This window comes from Scyliorhinus canicula, chromosome 11 (genome assembly GCF_902713615.1).
Source record: "Scyliorhinus canicula chromosome 11, sScyCan1.1, whole genome shotgun sequence".
In the NCBI taxonomy this organism is placed as follows: domain Eukaryota; kingdom Metazoa; phylum Chordata; class Chondrichthyes; order Carcharhiniformes; family Scyliorhinidae; genus Scyliorhinus; species Scyliorhinus canicula.
Window position 1 is genome coordinate 143,899,371 of NC_052156.1, and position 18,063 is coordinate 143,917,433.

General features: G+C 43.6%; 1 protein-coding gene across 7 annotated transcripts in view; it reads right to left on the reverse strand.

Moving 5' to 3' along the window:
* LOC119973455 (plexin-B2-like) overlaps positions 1-18,063 on the reverse strand; it is a 290,890-nt gene that overhangs the window by 11,674 nt on the left and 261,153 nt on the right. For all 7 annotated transcript variants that reach the window (XM_038811623.1, XM_038811619.1, XM_038811625.1 and 4 more), the window contains 10 exons: positions 16,975-17,148; positions 15,127-15,263; positions 13,996-14,096; positions 12,897-13,126; positions 8,594-8,772; positions 7,082-7,148; positions 6,842-6,988; positions 4,839-4,995; positions 4,211-4,311; positions 21-105 (listed from right to left, as the gene is read on the reverse strand). In XM_038811623.1, the coding sequence (XP_038667551.1) occupies positions 21-105; positions 4,211-4,311; positions 4,839-4,995; positions 6,842-6,988; positions 7,082-7,148; positions 8,594-8,772; positions 12,897-13,126; positions 13,996-14,096; positions 15,127-15,263; positions 16,975-17,148 (1,378 nt within the window). The remainder of the gene's footprint in view (positions 1-20; positions 106-4,210; positions 4,312-4,838; positions 4,996-6,841; positions 6,989-7,081; positions 7,149-8,593; positions 8,773-12,896; positions 13,127-13,995; positions 14,097-15,126; positions 15,264-16,974; positions 17,149-18,063) is intronic.

The window sequence follows — 18,063 nt, forward strand, 5'->3', positions numbered from 1 at the left end:
AGTGATAAATTGCTACTGACTTTCTCCATGAATAATCTGTTGATGATCATCAGGTTGCTGCGCGTGCGAAGACCTTACTAAAATGAGGGTGGAGAAATCCCGTACCTGAAAGAACAATAGCAGAATTTTCAGTTCTGGCATAATTTTCTTTTTGTTTAGGTTGTCGCAATAAATATCAAAAAGTAAATAATAAAAATAACAATTGGCCGGACAATTTAAGAAACCCAGGCAACTGTACAAGACGTCTGATGTGTTATCTGAGTTGGTCTACCATCGACTGCAACTGGATGCAGTGAGACTTGAATCAGGCTTCCAACACAGGAGATGGTCCAACACTGTTTTATTGAACTTACTTGTTGCTGTACATAATCTGCTGTGGGTTGACACTCTATTAATCTAAACTGATAACCTCAGACTGGCTTGACCAGACTAGCTCTCTGTCACATGGAGAAGGTGCTCATCGCCTTGCGCACTCTAACTATCTCTGTAGCTGTATCCAGAGAGAAGAGGCAGAGTCTTAATGCCTCGTGTGTTTTATAGTGGTAGTGTCCTGTCTGGTGATTGGTTGTTCTGTGTAGTGTGTGTTCATTGGTTATCCTGTGTGTCAATCACTGCCTGTCTGCATCTCATTATATACGAGTGGATATTATGACATTAACTTATCATGTGGTCCCCTGAAATCTCCTAGAATTAGCTTGTGCTTGAAGTTTGAAGTTAAACTCCTACCAATGTTTTTTTTTTGTTTTCTATAGGACAATATTTAATGAAAGCCTGATCTGCACCACAGGCCCTTATAAGGAAAAACAGGATGCACCTTCCAACGGTGGTGAAAAAAGTCACATTGTTTCTGTACACTATGGAAAAACCGCAATGAAAGTGATTGAGCGCTACCAATTTGCTTATGTCCCCAATCCAATCATCCATGCAGTTGAGCCACAAAAAAAGTATCTACAGGTAATAATCTGCATTGGTTACTTCAAAATGACTTTGTCTCCACTCAGAACCTTTACTGGTAAAAACCTTTCCCTGACAAAAATCAGTTTGCCAGATGCCGAGAGGTGGAGACTTCAGTTCAGGCAGATCTCCCGAATTGAGGTGTGGGGTTTTGAAATTTCATTGAGTGATGTAGTTGGATAGGGATTCCCATGGTTTTGTTTCTGCTATGAGCTCCATTACTTCAGCACTCACCAAATGACGTTTAACTGGTGTGGACCCGGCTTGAGAGTCAATAATTTTTTATTTTAAAAAAAAATAAATTTTAGAGTACACAATTTTTTTTCCAATTAAGGGGCAATTTAGCGTGGTCAATCCACCTAACCAGCACATCTTTGGGTTGTGAGGGTGAAACCCACGCAAACACAGGGAGAATGTGCAAACTCCACATGGACAATGACCCAGAGCCGGGATCGAACCTGGGACCTTGGTGCCGTGAAGCAATGCTAACCACTGCGCCACCATGCTGCCCTTTTGAGAGTCAATAATAAGCTGCTCCGTCCATTTAACATTTCAACTGGAAGGTTTGTTTCACAAGATTTGAATTCTTGGGAATAATTTGGGTTTGAATGTGCACAGTCTCTTTGCATGGTGACACAGTGGGGGGTTATTTTTGTCATGGCGTTTTGAAACCTTATTGAATTTGTCGATGTTTTTGCTGTGCTGATTATTTATCATAGAATTTACAGTGCAGAAGGAGGCCATTCGGCCCATCGAGTCTGCACTGGCTCTTGGAAAGAGCACCCTACCCAAGGTCAACACCTCCACCCTATCCCCATAACCCAGTAACCCCACCCAACACTAAGGGCAATTTTGGACACTAAGGGCAATTTATCATGGCCAATCTACTTAACCTGCACATCTTTGGACTGTGGGAAGAAACCGGAGCACCCGGAGGAAACCCACGCACACACGGGGAGGATATGCAGACTCCGCACAGACAGTGACCCAAGCCGGAATTGAACCTGGGACCCTGGAGCTGTGAAGCGATTGTGCTATCCACAATGCTACCGTGCTGCCCTTTATGAAGGGCAGCTCTACTTTTGCAGCTCTCTTGGAGCTCTGGACATGTGTAGGTTCCTCATTTTTGCCGGGCTGTCTCTTGAAACCTGTACGTGGCATAGATTTACAGAGTGGCTTGCAACGCAGGTGCGTAACTATCAATATCTCTACTTGTTTTTGCAATGTTGAATTTATTGCCTTTTGGACGGATGGATGGATTCCCCCATCACTCTCAATATTGGCTTTCAGAAATCTCTTCTGGATGAAGAATGGAATCCAGCCAGACAGTTGTTAGCAGACACTGACATTAGTCTTGGATTGGACACTCCGCTTCATTGGAGTATTTGCTCCTGCACTGGAGATTTTCTGGCTCATTCTGTCCTGCATTGACCTGTTCCGAGCTGCAGTCATATCATCGGCTGATTTCGCCATCCCGTTGCTCGTCAGCTATTTCATGTTTATTCGCCTCAAGGCGCACAGATCACAATATTTATCATCTCTACCGTCGTGCTGACAACAGGGAGGCTTGGATTTCAATTTATCAATTAGCACAAGCTTGTTGTTGTTAAAAGGTTCAAGAGCACTACAGCGATTAAGCAGTCATTTTTGGATTTCTGTGCCTCGCATTTGTGAGCTGAAGGTGGGCGGGGTCAGGAGGGCATTCATGTCATTGGGGTCGGGGCACCATGTCGCCAGGGGGAAGGGCGTGATGTATGGGCCCCCAAAAGTGTACGTCCACCTCTGTCACCACCAGGAGCAGAGACGGCTGAAAATTACTCTTGTCCATTTCCAGAATCTTTAAATGATGTCACACTTGGTTAAACACTGCTGCACAATGTTGGGGGTTAGTGTAGGGATTAAAAAGCAGTAACATTAGTGGATTTGGACAATAGGAGGCTACAATTCACTGTGAAACAAATATTTATTTCCAATTTGTCAGGCACAGCAGCACACTCAGTTGCGTTTAATGATATGGCAGAGAGCAGTGAAATATCTGAAGACTGCCAGGGAGCTGGGGCCATGCGTCGGATTGTTCATTAGGGATAGTAAAACAAGCCGTGACATGAACATTTCAAGCTGATCAACAGTTCAGAATTTGCACGGGGCCAGACAGGAGAAGTGTAGTTTTTTGCCTCACAATTACATTCAGCTTATCATGCAAAGCAAATAGAAATGAAAGCAGAATAACTAGCTTGCTCCTCCCAATCAATCTCACCCAGCAGACTGGATGTTGATTTAATAAATTTAACCTGACTTACACCATTATTTGAAAATAGGTTAAAGAAAAGATTAACTCATAGCTAAACTCCAACTACAAAATGAGAGCAGTAGCTGTGTATTTCACAGAGGGTAAAAATAATTTAAATTAATATGTTTTTTTATAATGTTAACCTACATCCTACAAAAAAATTTGTTAAACTTGAAACATGTCTTTTAGCGTGACTTAAATTTAACAAGAGTACCATGGATTGATATTTACTTCCATTATAGACCATGAGTAAGGGTTTATAATACCGGACCTCAAGACTTTCCAATTTGTTGAGCGTGGACTCCCGAGGATTCAAGGGAATGTTTCAAAAAGTAGTTCTTAAAACTTTGCTTTGCAAAATACTTGACTGAAATGTTGCAAGCTGTCGGAGAATCCCTGCAGAATCCCTTGAGTGCAGGAGGAGGCCATTCGGCCCATTGAGTTTGCACCAAATCTCTGAAAAAGCACCCCACCAAGGCCTACTCGCCCGCCTTATTTCCATAAACCCACCTAATCTGCACATTTGGACTGTGGGAGGAAACTGGAGCACCCAGAGGAAACCACGCTCATGGGGAGAAGGTGCAAACCCCACACAGTTTCCCAAGGCCAGAATTAAACCCGGGTCCCTGGCGTGTTGAGACAACAGTGCAAACCACTGTGCCCCCCTGCCGCCTTCATGTCATTAATGCCAAAACACTGAATGTGATAGAATGCGACATGCATATTGCATTTTTGTTTCTCCACAAACAAAAACAATTCCTTCAAAGTTCAGTTATCAAGATGCAAATTTAGCCACAGCAGGTTTAACGGTCAAAGAGTAGGTAACAGATATATGACAGCTGGGTGAAATTTGTACATTTATTTATTTATACATTTGGAAAATAAACCTGAAATCTTTTTTAAATTCACATTCTGCAACACAGTTTATCAATGGATTTTAGACAGAAAAGGCCACACACTACTCACATTATAGTGTTTTAATGTGTTTAAACGTCTCCACCTTCCTTCCCGTTCTGATGTGACATCCAGATCTGAAAGGATTTGACCAGTAGAACCTGGACGCCATTCTGTGGGCAGATTATGAGAAAAGAATTGAATGCTTTCTCTTCCTTACAGATTAAACTGATCTCAACAAACATTGTGGCCCCAAAATCAGCCGGGGAGCAGGGTGAGAGAGAAGAGTTCAGTATTAGACAAATAACCTGCCAAGGCCACGATGTGGAAGGCCTACAGATCCTAACAACAGGATCATATTTAAATAAAATTAGGCAGGTACCCCTTAACACCAGGCCAGGATCAAGACCTGCTCAGTAAGTAGGGGATGTGAATGAACAGGAGCAACAGTTGTTAGTTTGGGGATGAGTGGGTATGGAGCAAGAATGTGCAAGTTTGGGGTGGGGGTAAAGTGGGGAGCAGAAGGTTGTTGACAGAGATCAGGAAGAGATGAAGATTGTAACAAGAAATCAGGAGTGTGGGAGAAAGCTTGCAGAAGCGATCAGGAGCGGGAGAATGATCTGGGCAGAGACCAGTCAAGGAGGGGGTGGGAGTGGCGCAGGGGAAGAATCATTAGTTAACGTGTTAAATTACCACTCACCAAGAACAACGCTATCTAGCTTAGGTCTTTGGGAAAAAGGAATATTTCTGTACACTTGGTCAAGGATTTTCGCTTTCACTTGGGTTATACTGTCACAGCTCAGAACCTTTACTGGCATATATTCTCCAGCATCCTCTTGTACAGTTACATTCAGAGTCTGGCAAAAAACAAGCAAAAGAATAAACAAACATTTCCACAAAATTGAATAACCTGCTTTCAGCACAGCTACCCTTTGTTATTCAACATTTGGTCTAGAAACTTTAGCGTTCAGGCTCACCAAAACAATTCTAAATATTGCAACAATTTGGGTACAAAGTTCAGGTTCCAATTTAGAACCAATCCAGAAATTAACTCCAAAGAACCAGGAAGGTCCTCTCCCATTCATTCTGTGATTGGAATCAACACTTCAGTGCACACTTAGACTCTGGTGTTATGAATGGGAGGTTTTTAACGATGGATATGTTTTAACTCTCATAATTTAAGGTAAATTGGCATAATGGAAAAGGAATAAATGACCTCCTGCCAGTTCTGCCCATTGATAAGCTGATGTCACCTGATTAACATAGGGACGGGGGCGCAGGTCAAGTATCACAGCGATCCACATAGCAGGTTAAGTACCTGAAAACAAAGGATAGCACAGCTGACCTTGCCATCGCTAGATTTACAGATTCTCAAGCAGACTGATCAAAAACACCCTAGACACAAAGTGCGTGTCCTGGACAGAAAGACAGTGAAAACAGCAGCTCCATTGAGCAAAGGGAAAAGGCTGTTTCTCTGTTCGCTAGCAGACAGAATACAGGTGAGGCAATGTTCTCCAGTTGAAGGGATCAAACCCATGGAAACCTAAGGACACTGGCAGATTTGTCCCAGCATGGAAAGGGGAAGGAGTCAAGGGAGTGAGCCGTGCTAATGGAGGTCAGTTCGGGATTTCTCAGAAGACTGAGGAAGATGACCGTTGACATTGGGCATTATGACTCCGTGAAATGGGCAGGTGAGCCCAATGGACACTGGGAGTAACTGGACTGGTTCTTGTTAGGACAGATCCTTGGAGTCAATCACTGGAAATTCAAATTCCTTTTTAAAACCATCAGTATCTACAGGAATCATAACAATTGACTTTATGATTCTGCAAATTTTAAACTGGTTTTGGTCCTCCAGTAACTGCCTCTTTCTGAAACGATGGGTCTTCCCTCCCCCAATTTAATGTTGATTGGCTTGATCTTTCTCTTTATGTGCAGACATTAAAAAGAATGAACACTCTGGAAAATGTTGGTGTTTCTAAAACAAATTCCAAAATTTAAATTTTAAAATGATAATTGTACCTTCAAGATCCTATTAATTAAAGTCAGTTATTCCTTTCAATTCCAGATGTTGACAGGAGGGAACAATACAGCATTCAAACTCCTAACCAACATCCATAGATCAAAATTGTTTATTTCTTTAGTTAATATTCAGGGAAAATCCAAGTTTTAAATTTATTTTTGCTTTTGTCAATGTTTGGTAAGTTAGTGCAGCCAGTGTCGAGCCATTTGGATCCGTACGTTTACAGAAAGATTTGATCTCTTGCCTGAACTGAGTTAGCCAATCTCAATTAGAGACTTAGTTGGGAACTAAAGCTATCCACAACATTCGGTGCCAAAAATACACCTTGAATGTACTGGTCAGGAAAGGGGGAAAATAGCAAAGGCTCTTTATCTCCTTCACAAAACTGTGATATTCATTTTGTTTTTTTTAAATAAATTTCGAGTACCCAATTCATTTTTTTTTTCAATTAAGGGGCAATTTAGCATGGCCAATCCACCTACCCTGCACATCTTTGGGTTGTGGGGGTCAAACCCACGCAAACACGGAGAGAGTGTGCAAACTCCACACAGACAGTGACCCAGAGCCGGGATCGAACCTGGGACCTCGGCGCCGTGAGGCAGCAGGGCTAACCCACTGCACCACCATGCTGCCCTCTGTGATATTCATTTTAATAAATCGGTTTGGGATTGCAGACTTACCAGTACGTGATATTCCACATCCTCTCCCAATAATCCAGTGTCATTTAGTGTGTACTTTGCCTTTTTCAGTTCTGCGTCAACTGGTCCTTTCTCTACCTGGTGCTTAAGGCCTTTGAATAGTCTGTACAGTGGTTCACCAGCAGAATCCTGAATTTTAGAAATGGAAATAAATCCTTCAGTGACTGATTGGGACAATATAAAAATGCAGTCAGAACAGTGTACACAAATATTTGGCGTTACCTTCAGAAACTGGTACAGGCAGATAGACATCCAATTGGAGAGCATTCGCTCCACAACAGTTTCACATCTAACAGAAAAAAAGTGACAAAGCTCACATTTATTACAGAACCAACTTCATTACTCTTTATGTGCTCAATTACATTCAATCTTGCATTCTTAATTCATCAAATAATTGTAGTTACAGTAATATAAATTTATATATATTCTAAAGAAAAACAACTCTGCAAGGAAGCTAGTCAGTTAAAAACATGGAAAGTCTGTAGATCAAGCCTGGAGTTAAACAGAAACTGCTGGCAAAGCACAGTGGAATCTTCAGGCCTGTAAAAAGATTTTTAAAAGGCCAAACCCTCAACAGGTTGTGAAGCCCATACCTGCATTGTGATCTAGCTGCGGAGAACAACGGGATTTGGGTAATGATCACTAAAAGCTGATGTGGAGGTTAAAAAAAGAGCTAATGAGGTGTTTGCTTTTTCTTGAAGGGATTGGAAATGAAAAAGTGAAGATGATGATGTTCCTGTTGTGCAGAGTTTTAGTCAGCTACATCCTGGAGTACTGCAGTTAGCACTGAACTTCAAATAGATACATTGAATTTGAAGGGATATAGTGCAGATTCACCAAAATTATACCATTGCTTGAAAGAATCGCAGAAAAATACAGTACAGAAAAGGCCGTTCGGCCCATCAAGTCTGCACCGCCACATGAAAGGCACCTGATCTGCCAATCCTAATCCCATTTGCCAGCACTTGGCCCATAGCCTCGAATGTTAAGATGTGCCAAGTACTCATCCAGGTACTTTCTAAAGGATGTGAGGCATCCCGCCTATACCACCCTCCCAGGCAGTGCGATCCAGGCCGTCGCCACCCTCTGGGTAAAAATGTTTTTCCTCAAATCCCTCCTGAAGCTCCCTCCCCTCACTTTGAACTTGTGTCCCCTCATAACTGACCATTCAACTAAGAGGAACAGCAGTTTCCTATCTACCCTGTCCATGCACCTCAATCTTGTACACCTCAATCAGGTCACCCCTGCCTTCTCTGCTCCAGCGAAAACAACCCAAGCCTATCCAACCTCTCTTCATAATTTAAATGTTCCATCCCAGGCAACATCCTGGTGAAACGTTTCTGCACCCAGTGTAATCACATCCTTCCTATGATGTGGCGACCAGAATGGCACACAGCACTCCAGCTATGGCCACACCAATGTTCTGTATAACTCCAACATGACTTCCTTGCTTTTGTAACCTATGCCACAATTGATAAAGGCAAGTGTACCATATGTCTCTTTCACTACCCTGTTAACCTGCCCTTCTGCCTTCAGAGATTTATTTAAAAACATGCCAAGATCTCTTTGTTCCTCAGGACTTCCCAGTGTGTTGCCATTCATTGACTATTTCCTTGTCAAATTGCCCCTTCCAAAGTGTAACATTATGAGGACAGGTTGCCTAATTTTGGCAACTCAGTTAATATTTTCCAAAATTAAACATGTTTTGCTTGTTGAAGTGCAGGCCTTGAATACCTTCGGAGCATGAGCTTCGGGTTTTTAGCAACATATTGGTCCATGAGCTCGAGCAGCAGTGTCCTCATGATGTCGGTGTAGTATTCCAACTTTCCATGCAGAGCAATAGTCAGCAAAGATGCAACATAAACTTTCTCTCTTGCCGAGAAATCTTTCTGATTCTCCAGTGTGTGGATAAACTATTTTAAAAAAAAGGTGAAATTTGGGTTGCATTAGTAAGACAATAAATGATGGTACAAATCCCAAGACTAGATTCTGTTTGCTAACTGGGACAGGTTTCAAATCCTCTGAGGAAGAAGGAAAAACCAGCTCATGATAGGAGAATGGAGATACTATTTCACGTCATTTAAGTGCGCCTTGGGCCAGCAAGATACACTGATATTGTTTTAGTTGGGCAATTCCATAGTCGTGAACAAGGGAGACCGTGTGGATATGGAGCAGAAATACAATTAAACATTGGACCTAAAACAATGCCCACTGGACTACTTTTAAAAAAAACATTTTTTAGAGTACCCAATTCATTTTTTCCAATTTAAGGGGCAATTTCATGAGTTCAATCCACCTACCTTGCACATCTTTGGGTTGTGGGGGCGAAACCCACGCAAACACGGGGAGAATGTGCAAACTCCACACGAACAGTGACCCAGAGCCGGGATCGAACCTGGGACCTCGGCGCCGTGAGGCAACAGGGCTAACCCACTGCGCCACCGTGCTCCCCCCCCCCCCCCCCCCCCCCCCACTGGAAGCAATAAAACTGGAATAGAAGTAAAGCTCACTAAAACATTTACCAACAAGGCAAAGTGTGTTTGATGTATTAAATTTATGTTCTTTGTTCAGTAAACATTTCATTTGCTGAGGCATTTATGACACATTAAGTTTGCATGATAGATATTTTACACAAACTAATTTGCAGAGTTTTAGAACTCCAGTTTCTGTGAAACCAATTTCTCCTCACTCTGTTTAATTTACTCCCTTTTCTGAAGATGACGAGACTCATTTATCCTCCTCTTACATTTCGGTGTCATTCAGGTAGAGCACATCGCACGATCTGAACCTGCCACATTTACGGGTTAGGTCACAATACCCAAGGGCAAAACATTCTCCAGAGTTTAAATATCAAACACTGCTGCAAGCCTCTGAACCCCACAACAAACCTACAGGTTTGATGAGCTATAGTAGGTACTGTTGCAAGTCCTCAACTGCCTTCATTCTGTAAGCTGTGCAGGTCTGGGCATAAGGCCAGAATATTCTGGGCACTCTTCATACACACTTTGTGTTCAAATAGAAAAATAAGAGAAGGCACTGTTATTTTGCTCCTATCTTATTTGCTTGTTGGCACCTGTTGTAGGAGCAAACATTCCTAAACCGGGAACAACAGAAATCCTACCACAATCCGAAGGGAGTGGAGACCTTGTGCAAAGAGTCCTCGTTTTGTCTCTGCTGTTTACCTGAGGAACTGAACATTCCCCAGGTTAAAAAAACAGGAGGAAAATCTCTCACCGACTCCCTGCGGGGAACACTTTCCACTGATAATCCTCAGTTACTTTGCAAAGTGTTGACTGGCATCAACCTTTAACAGCAAGTGTAGACAAATTATTTGTGTGTTTGTTTGTATGTGTGAAGGAACACCTGGACAACAGCTAGAAGAATGTAAATCAGAAACAGGGAAATGCAGGGTGATTTTCACTTTCTTAAACCAGACCATTTGTTCCTTTTGTTACCCTCCTCAACTATAGGCTGGGGTGTTCCTGTTGCAAATGGATCAGCAACTCACTCGAGCCATCAGGGGGGGTCAAGTTTATAAAGCGTTGAACGCACATGTTGGGGAATTAAGCATTTTTTCCAGTTTTATTGTGTAATCTCAACATGACATGCCCAAAGATCACAGATAATACTGAGTAAAGTTTAATGAGTACTGAGTAAAGTTTAATGAGTACTGAGTAAACTCTATCCCGCCCCTGTAATGGGAATCTGTCCACTATCCACAACTGCCTTTTTTTTAATGGTGTCTCAGTGATCCTTAATTATATTTAAGTGGTGATAAATTAGGGCTAGGATTGTGCTGAGGCTCAAAACCACTAGGAGCTGGGCCAAGAAGTTCATAGAGGACTTAGTCACCATAGAAGAGAGATTTTTATCCCAGTTACTGCTAGTTTTCAAGACATGGTGGTAGATATGATATGGGCTGTTTGATGTAATTGGAGGTGGTAGATGCCCCAATAATTGCCCAGTATTGAGCAGCCGAAACTCATGCCTGTTTCAGGCAGCTAGCCCTTTTTAATGCACAAACCAAGGTCCAGTGACATACCTTGGACTCCAATTGCAATTTTGAAAGACAACTGGGCAGCATAATAACTGAGGGACACCAAAAAGATAAGATATTAAATTCATGGTAATGCAAGAGCACAGAGATTGGAGGAGGAGTAGACCATCTGGCCCATCATTGCTGCATCCAATACGATCATGGCTAATCTTGGGCTTCAACTCCCCTTCCCTGCCACTCCCTGCCCCCCCTCAATTCCCAGAGACCAAAAATCTGTCCATCACAGCCTTAAATATATTCAACGATGGACCATCCACTCTGCAGTAAAGAATTTCAAGGATTCACAACCCTTTGCGTGAAAGTAATTCTCCTCATCTCTGTCCTAATTGATCATCCCCTTATCCTGAGACTGTGCCCTTGTGTTTTAGATTCCACGACCAGCGAAAACAACCCCCATGTGTCTACCCTTCAGAACCAGGATGAATATACAGAAGCAGGAATAGGCCCTTTGACCCCGCGAGCCTGCTCCGCCATTCAATATCATGGCTGATCGGGTCAGCATGGTGGAAAGTGTTTAGCACTGCGGCCTCACGGCGCCGAGGTCCCAGGTTCGATCCCGGATCTGGGTCACTGTCCGTGTGGAGTTTGCACATTCTCCCTGTATTTGCATGGGTTTCGCCCCCACAACCCAAAAGATATGTAGGTCAGGTTGGTGGATTGACCACGCTAAATTGTCCCTCAATTGGAAAAATGAATTGGGTACTCTAAATAAAAATTTAAAAATCACGCTGACCCTGCCTCTACCGGGGAAGGAGTGTTTCACAGACTCACGACCATGCAAGAGAAAAATAAGTCTCCTCATTTCTGTCTTAAATAGGAGGCCCCTTATTTTAAAACGGTGTCTCCTTAGTTCTGGTCTCTGCAAGAGGGGAAACATCCTCTCAGCATTCACCCTGTCAAATCACTTCAGGATCTTATAGGCTTCAGTAAGATCACCTCTCGTTCATCTAAACTCCGATGGATGCAGGCCAACCTGTCAAAACCTTTCCTCATGAGAAGTGGGACTGCTGCCACTCTGGATTGGCGGCCTTTCTGCTGGCTAGATCGTTCTCCACGTCTTCCAATACTGCAACAGCCTAGAGACGGCAAGCTGCTGCATAGAACATAGAACGATACAGCGCAGTACAGGCCCTTCGGCCCTCGATGTTGCACCGACATGGGAAGTCCAAAAACTAAAGGCCATCTAACCTACACTATCCCATTATCATCCATATGCTTATCCAATAAACTTTTAAATGCCCTCAATGTTGGCGGGTTCACTACTGCTGCAGTGAGTCCTTTTGGGGCCTGTCGCCCACTGATGGCAAGTTCATGTGTCCCTGGCTGCCAGTTGAATTGGTCAAACGACTGAAAATTAAAACCAATCCCGTTGTTTCCAATCAACCATAGAAAGGAAACATGAATTCCCCTGGTCAGAGTATGTAACGCAATGCAGTGAAAATCAACCAAGGACATTGAAAAAATAATAATAATCGTTATTATTGTCACAAGTAGGCTTACATTAACACTGCAATGAAGTTACTGTAAAAATTCCCTAGATGCTATCCTGTTCGAGAGAGTTCAAAATGTCCAATTCACCTAACTTGTAGGAGGAAACCGGAGCACCCGGAGGAAACCTGCGCAGACACGGGGAGAACGTGCAGACTCCGCACTGATAGTGACCCAGCAGGGAATCGAACCCGGGTCCCTGGCACTGTGAAGCAACAGTGCTAACCACTGTGCTACCGTGCCACCCGTTCAAGGGTCACTTAGCTTGTAACTAACTCAGTAACCAAAAATAACTTTCCTTTAAAAGGTATAACTCCAACCTTGCACTAAATAGCACACTAGAAATAAGTGTTATGCATTTATGCTACAATCCAACCTGAATTATCTTCCTCTACAAGTAACGTATGACATCACATTCTGTTCCGATCCTCATTCTTTCTATTCCCTTCACCCAAAAAAAATGAATTGACTTTTAGCTCAAATTAGACTTACATCAATCAAGAAAGATTTGCTGTTCAGTAAATTCGAAAACTGGTTAAGAGCTATCTCTACTGTCTGTCGTCGTGCCTCTGGAATGTCCAGTTTGCCGGTTATCATGACATCGTTTTCTCCATCCTTCGATGGCAGGAAAAAGACACGATCAGTATAGGTTTTATAATCCAGAAATGGGATGCCCACATCGTTCAGATCATTGGAGTGGTCCTCCATTTCAGTCACCAGGTCTGAAAAAAAAGATTTTAAGTTAAAAAAAACACAGAAATTTGCAACAGATCCTCCAATTAATTTCAAATAAATGATTGAATATTGGTTTCCCCTCCGCTATTTTCTATTAACTTCACTTAAAAAAAACAACACTCCCAAAGGTCCGTGTTGATGTACACTGTTAAAAACGTATCCTCATGAACAATGATACATGAAAAGAATAGGAAGTGTTATAAACATTTCTCTGCTTTGTGTGCTTTCAACATGTTACATGTTTAAAGGTATTTCCAACCCACAGAATCTGCCACCTGGAATGATCTATTTGCAGCATCTATTTGAGGCACCGATTGGAGTGCCATGGACCGGCTAGATTTGATGTTATGGTCAATGTTTTCTATTCAGACTGATAATTATCTCAAACTATTTATATATGGCATTTTGACAACAGATTTGCATTTATATATCATGGCCACTGTATATCCAACTCACTTTACAGCAGGGACCTACAAAGGTTTCCCCCGGGTGTTCTGGTTTCCTCCCACAGTCCAAAGCTGTGCATGTTAGGTGGAATGGCCGTGTTAAATTGCCCCTTAGTGTCCAAAAATGTGTAGGTTAGGTAGAGGTATGGGGATAGGGCAGGGGTATAGGCCGAGGGTGCTCTTTTGGAGGGTCGGTGCAGACTCAATGGGCCAAATAGCCTCCTTCTAGCACTGTAGGGATTATGTGGAGGACGTGTAGACGTTATTATAAAGCAAGAATACGCAGCAGCCAATTTGTACACAGTAAACTCCCATAATGTGACAGTGACTAGATGATTGAGGGATAAATATTGGCCCGGACACTGGGAGAACTCCCCGGCAATAATCATCAGGAGTAGGAGCATTTTTACCAGTGAACTCTTTCTTGCATCGATCCCTCACACTTTCCTCGAGACTCTCCAGCTGCAGCTGAATCTTTTTATACTCTCGTTCCGCTTGTTGGCTCTTGCGTCTGAAAGAAAAATAATAGCCCTTTTCCAAAGCTCTGGTTTTTGCAAAATCAGATTTGTTGTAAAAACGAACTTCATGTTATTTACTTTGATGACAAAAAAATGTTATTCCCTGAACAAAGCATATTGAGCCTGGTTTCAACTTATTTTACACTACCAATTACTTTGGGTCAAACACAGCCGGAAGAGGTGAATCTCCCTTGCAGAATTAATGGTGAATATGTCAAGCATTATAGTTTGATATCAAACGTTCAGCACTTTGTCACCAACCTGTTAGTAATTCAACAATTTGTTTTCAAGGTGCTGGTGGGGGAGGAGTGGGCGAGAATGAAGAATCCGCTCACCTCCAATTATCAACAGGCCTGAGGGGCAAGGGCAGGATTCTCAAAGGTCAATCTGATGAACCTGAACACTCTTCCCATTTGTGCATAGCTGGCAAGTTCATTGCAAAGACATCGGAAAGTGGGAAAGCATTGGTTCATGGTGCACCTTGCATTGGGTCAAGCGCATGACCTTTATTTTGGCTGCATGGCCCCTAGCTCTGGCTTAACACTGCTGGCCCTCTGAGAAGCTGCCTTCTCTACTCAGCAAGGTTTCACATATATGCTAATGAATGAAATTAGCAATAACTTTTGCAGCAATTTTCCTGGCTCTGCTTACTTAAATTACTTTTATGAAAAAAAACATGTAAACCAATAACAGATGCGACAGATAACTTTGGTTTGTGACTTAAGTTGAATAGAAACAATGTGCAGGGGTCTGGAAAAAGGCAAGGGAATAACACTGAGGCACAATGCTCGTCTGGAGAGCAAGTGCAGACAGGGTAGGCCAAATGGCCTCCTTCTGCGTCATAACAATTCTGTGGAGTTGAGTCCACTGCACACCAACAACCAACATGTTACTTCTCCCAAGTTGCTGCATGTCCTAAAAATGAGATAGGACATGTCAACCTATTATACCCAACCGGAGATGAGAATCAAACCCCAACCTTGGCCTTTTGTTATGTATTTTAATTGAAAATTTTCAATGTACCTGTAGCAGTAAATAGACACACCAATAATTAATAACATTGGAATCAGTACAAGCGGCAAAATAATTCCGAGAGGCAGCTGTGCAGGAGTGTCATATTTTACTTTCCCCAGGTAGTATTCTCGGTATCCCATTTGGACCTGGTAAGAAAAGAGCAGTTTCCAGAATGTATTAATGTTTAATTGCATTTAGCAAAAGGTGGCAACAGGACAGAAAACACTTTCGTTAGTATTACTGTGAAGGGCATAAATGGCAATTAAATTATTTCCATTACTACTTCACAAGTGCAAAATACAGCCAAAGACTATGGCTGGGATTCTCAGAGCCTGTGCCAGGTCGGAGAATCGGCGTTGACGGCGAAAAGTCCCACCATGCCACTCCGACGCCGGGACGCGATTCTCTGTGTGATCTGCGGGGGGGGGACCTACCTTCTTCCGCGTGGGCCCGCTGTGCCACGACACTATGTTGCGCGACACTGGCGCGGAAACAGCTGCCACGCGCATGCGCGGACCCGCGCCGGCAGTACAGGGCCGTGTAACAGTGCCGGAGCTGTGTGGAGCACTCCGGTGCCATGCTGGCCCCCTGTGGGCCACTGAATCGCTGGGCCAAGAGGCCCGTTGACACCGGCGTGAAACACTGAGGTGTTTTCGCCGGCGTCAAAACGTAGCCGGGATTTTCTGACTTATAGAAAAAGGGAGTGGGAAGGAAAAGAATTCGGCATTGTTGTGTGTGGAGGGCTGCAAACTGCAGTTCAGTAAAGGAATGCTCGAAATCCACAACGGAAAAGGATGTCAATCTCTGAATGATCTGTACCAGCTCCTTCCTTGGGCAATCCAAATATAATTCTATGGTCTTCCTTTCCTCCTCTGCTTCAAATATTCATTTGCCTTTTTGCTCAAAATGCTGCAACAGTTTCTCCCTTAACTACACTGAATTCTGTGCTCCATCAACTCTTTACATAAGGAAAGCCCCTTATCCCTCTCCTCATTCCCTTAATGCTGATGCTGAATTGTTGATCCTTGACACTAACTAGCCAAACAGAGAAAATAGAGTTTCTCCATTCACTCATCAAAATCCTTCATAAAACTTTAAATATTTCAATTCTCCTGTTAACCTTCTCTGCTTTTATAGAAATTTCCCTGTGGAGATGGATGACTATTTTAAAGTGTGCTTGATTGTAGACAGTATGCGCAATGGGCCAGGTGCTCTATTCTCATTTCATGCAGTTTTAGCATAGGTTATGCAAGTAAGGAACACTCAGAAACAGAACACTTATCCCTGTGAATTGGTCTTCTAATAAAAAGGCACACACTTAAGGTTTTGTGTTGCTACTTCCACTGAAACTTTCAGGCTTTGCACTACCATAGCTGGCCCGCACTGCACTCCACAAATCTCCATCACTTAGCTTCAATATCCAGGCTATGTTGATTCTGCTACAGATGCTTGCCAAGATTAACAAACTGCCTCACCCAAGTAGTTGAACAGGGCCGGGTCCAGGGTTATTGGTTCCACTATAGGTGCAGGGGAGGCAGGATCATGGGCTTTCAGGGACTTAACAACTTATTAAGCTTGACTTGTGTTTCACGCCGGTGTCAACGGGCCTCGTGGCCCAGCGATACAGGGGCCAGCTTGGCACCGGAGTGCTCCACGCAGCTCCGGCACTGATACATGGCACTGCACTGCCGGCGCGGGTCTGCGCATGCGCGCGGCAGCTGTTTCTCCGCCGGTGTCGCGCAACATAATGTAGCGGCACAGCAGGCCCATGTGGAAGAAGGTAGGTCCCCACCCCCGCAGATCGCACGCGTCCGCTTGACGTAAAGAAGAACTGTGGTAAGAACTGAAGGTACGTACAACAAATTCTGGAAGATCATCGTTTGCATCCCTCTTTACCCTCTTGGGTGCTGGCTGTTTTTCTGGAGGAGTACAAACAAAGTCCGTCACGGAAAGCGTGGTAACTTTACATTCTTCTGTTCCAATATAAGCTTTCACTTCTTTTGCGGTCATCGCCTCATTTAGACGTTTCCCCTAAAACATTGAACAATGGAAGATTACAATTGAGAACAGCAAAAAGGAAAACAAATCACCCGAGCACAAAAGGTAGTATTGAAACTATTTCCTCCCTACTTTCACATTCAAATCTTTGTAACTGCCACCAGAATTACAAACTTGGAATTGGGCCATGTTGAAGATGTTACTGCAGAGAATGCTTCTCCAACGCAATGGGCACATCGCCACTGCGGCAGATATCAGACACTGTTTAAAAATTAATTTACGGGATGTGGGCGTCGCTGGTTAGGCCAGCATTTATTGTCCACCCTTAGTTACCCTTCAGAAGGTGGCGGTTAGTTGCCTTCTTGAACCACTGCAGTCCTGGAGGTGTAGGTACACCCACAGTGCAGTTAGGGAGGGAGTTCCAGGATTTTGCCCCAGCGACAGTGAAGGAACGGCGATATATCTCCAAGTCGGGGTTGGTGAGTGGCTTGGAAGGGAACCTCCAGATGGTGGGGTTCCCAGGTGTCTGCGGCTCTTGTCCTTCTAGATGGTACTGGTCGTGGGTTTGGAAGGTGCTGCCTAAGGAACCATGGCAAGTTCCTGCAGTACATCTTGGAGATGGTACTGACTGCTGCCACTGCTCATCAGTGGCGGAGGGACTGATTGCAGAAGGGGGAGCAATCAAGCGGGTTGCTTTGTCCTGGATGGTGCTGAGCTTCTCGAGTGTTGTTGGAACTGCACTCATCCTGGCAAGTGGAGTGTATTCCATTACACACCTGACTTGTGCCTTGTAAATGGTGGGCAGGTTTTGGGGGAGGGTGTGTGTGTGTGGGGGGGGGGGGGGTTCAGGAGGTGGGTTATATGCCATAAGATTCCTAGCCTTTGACCTGCTCTGGTAGCCATAGTATTGTTACGAGCAGGGTATTTCAGTGCAATCTGGAACTTATT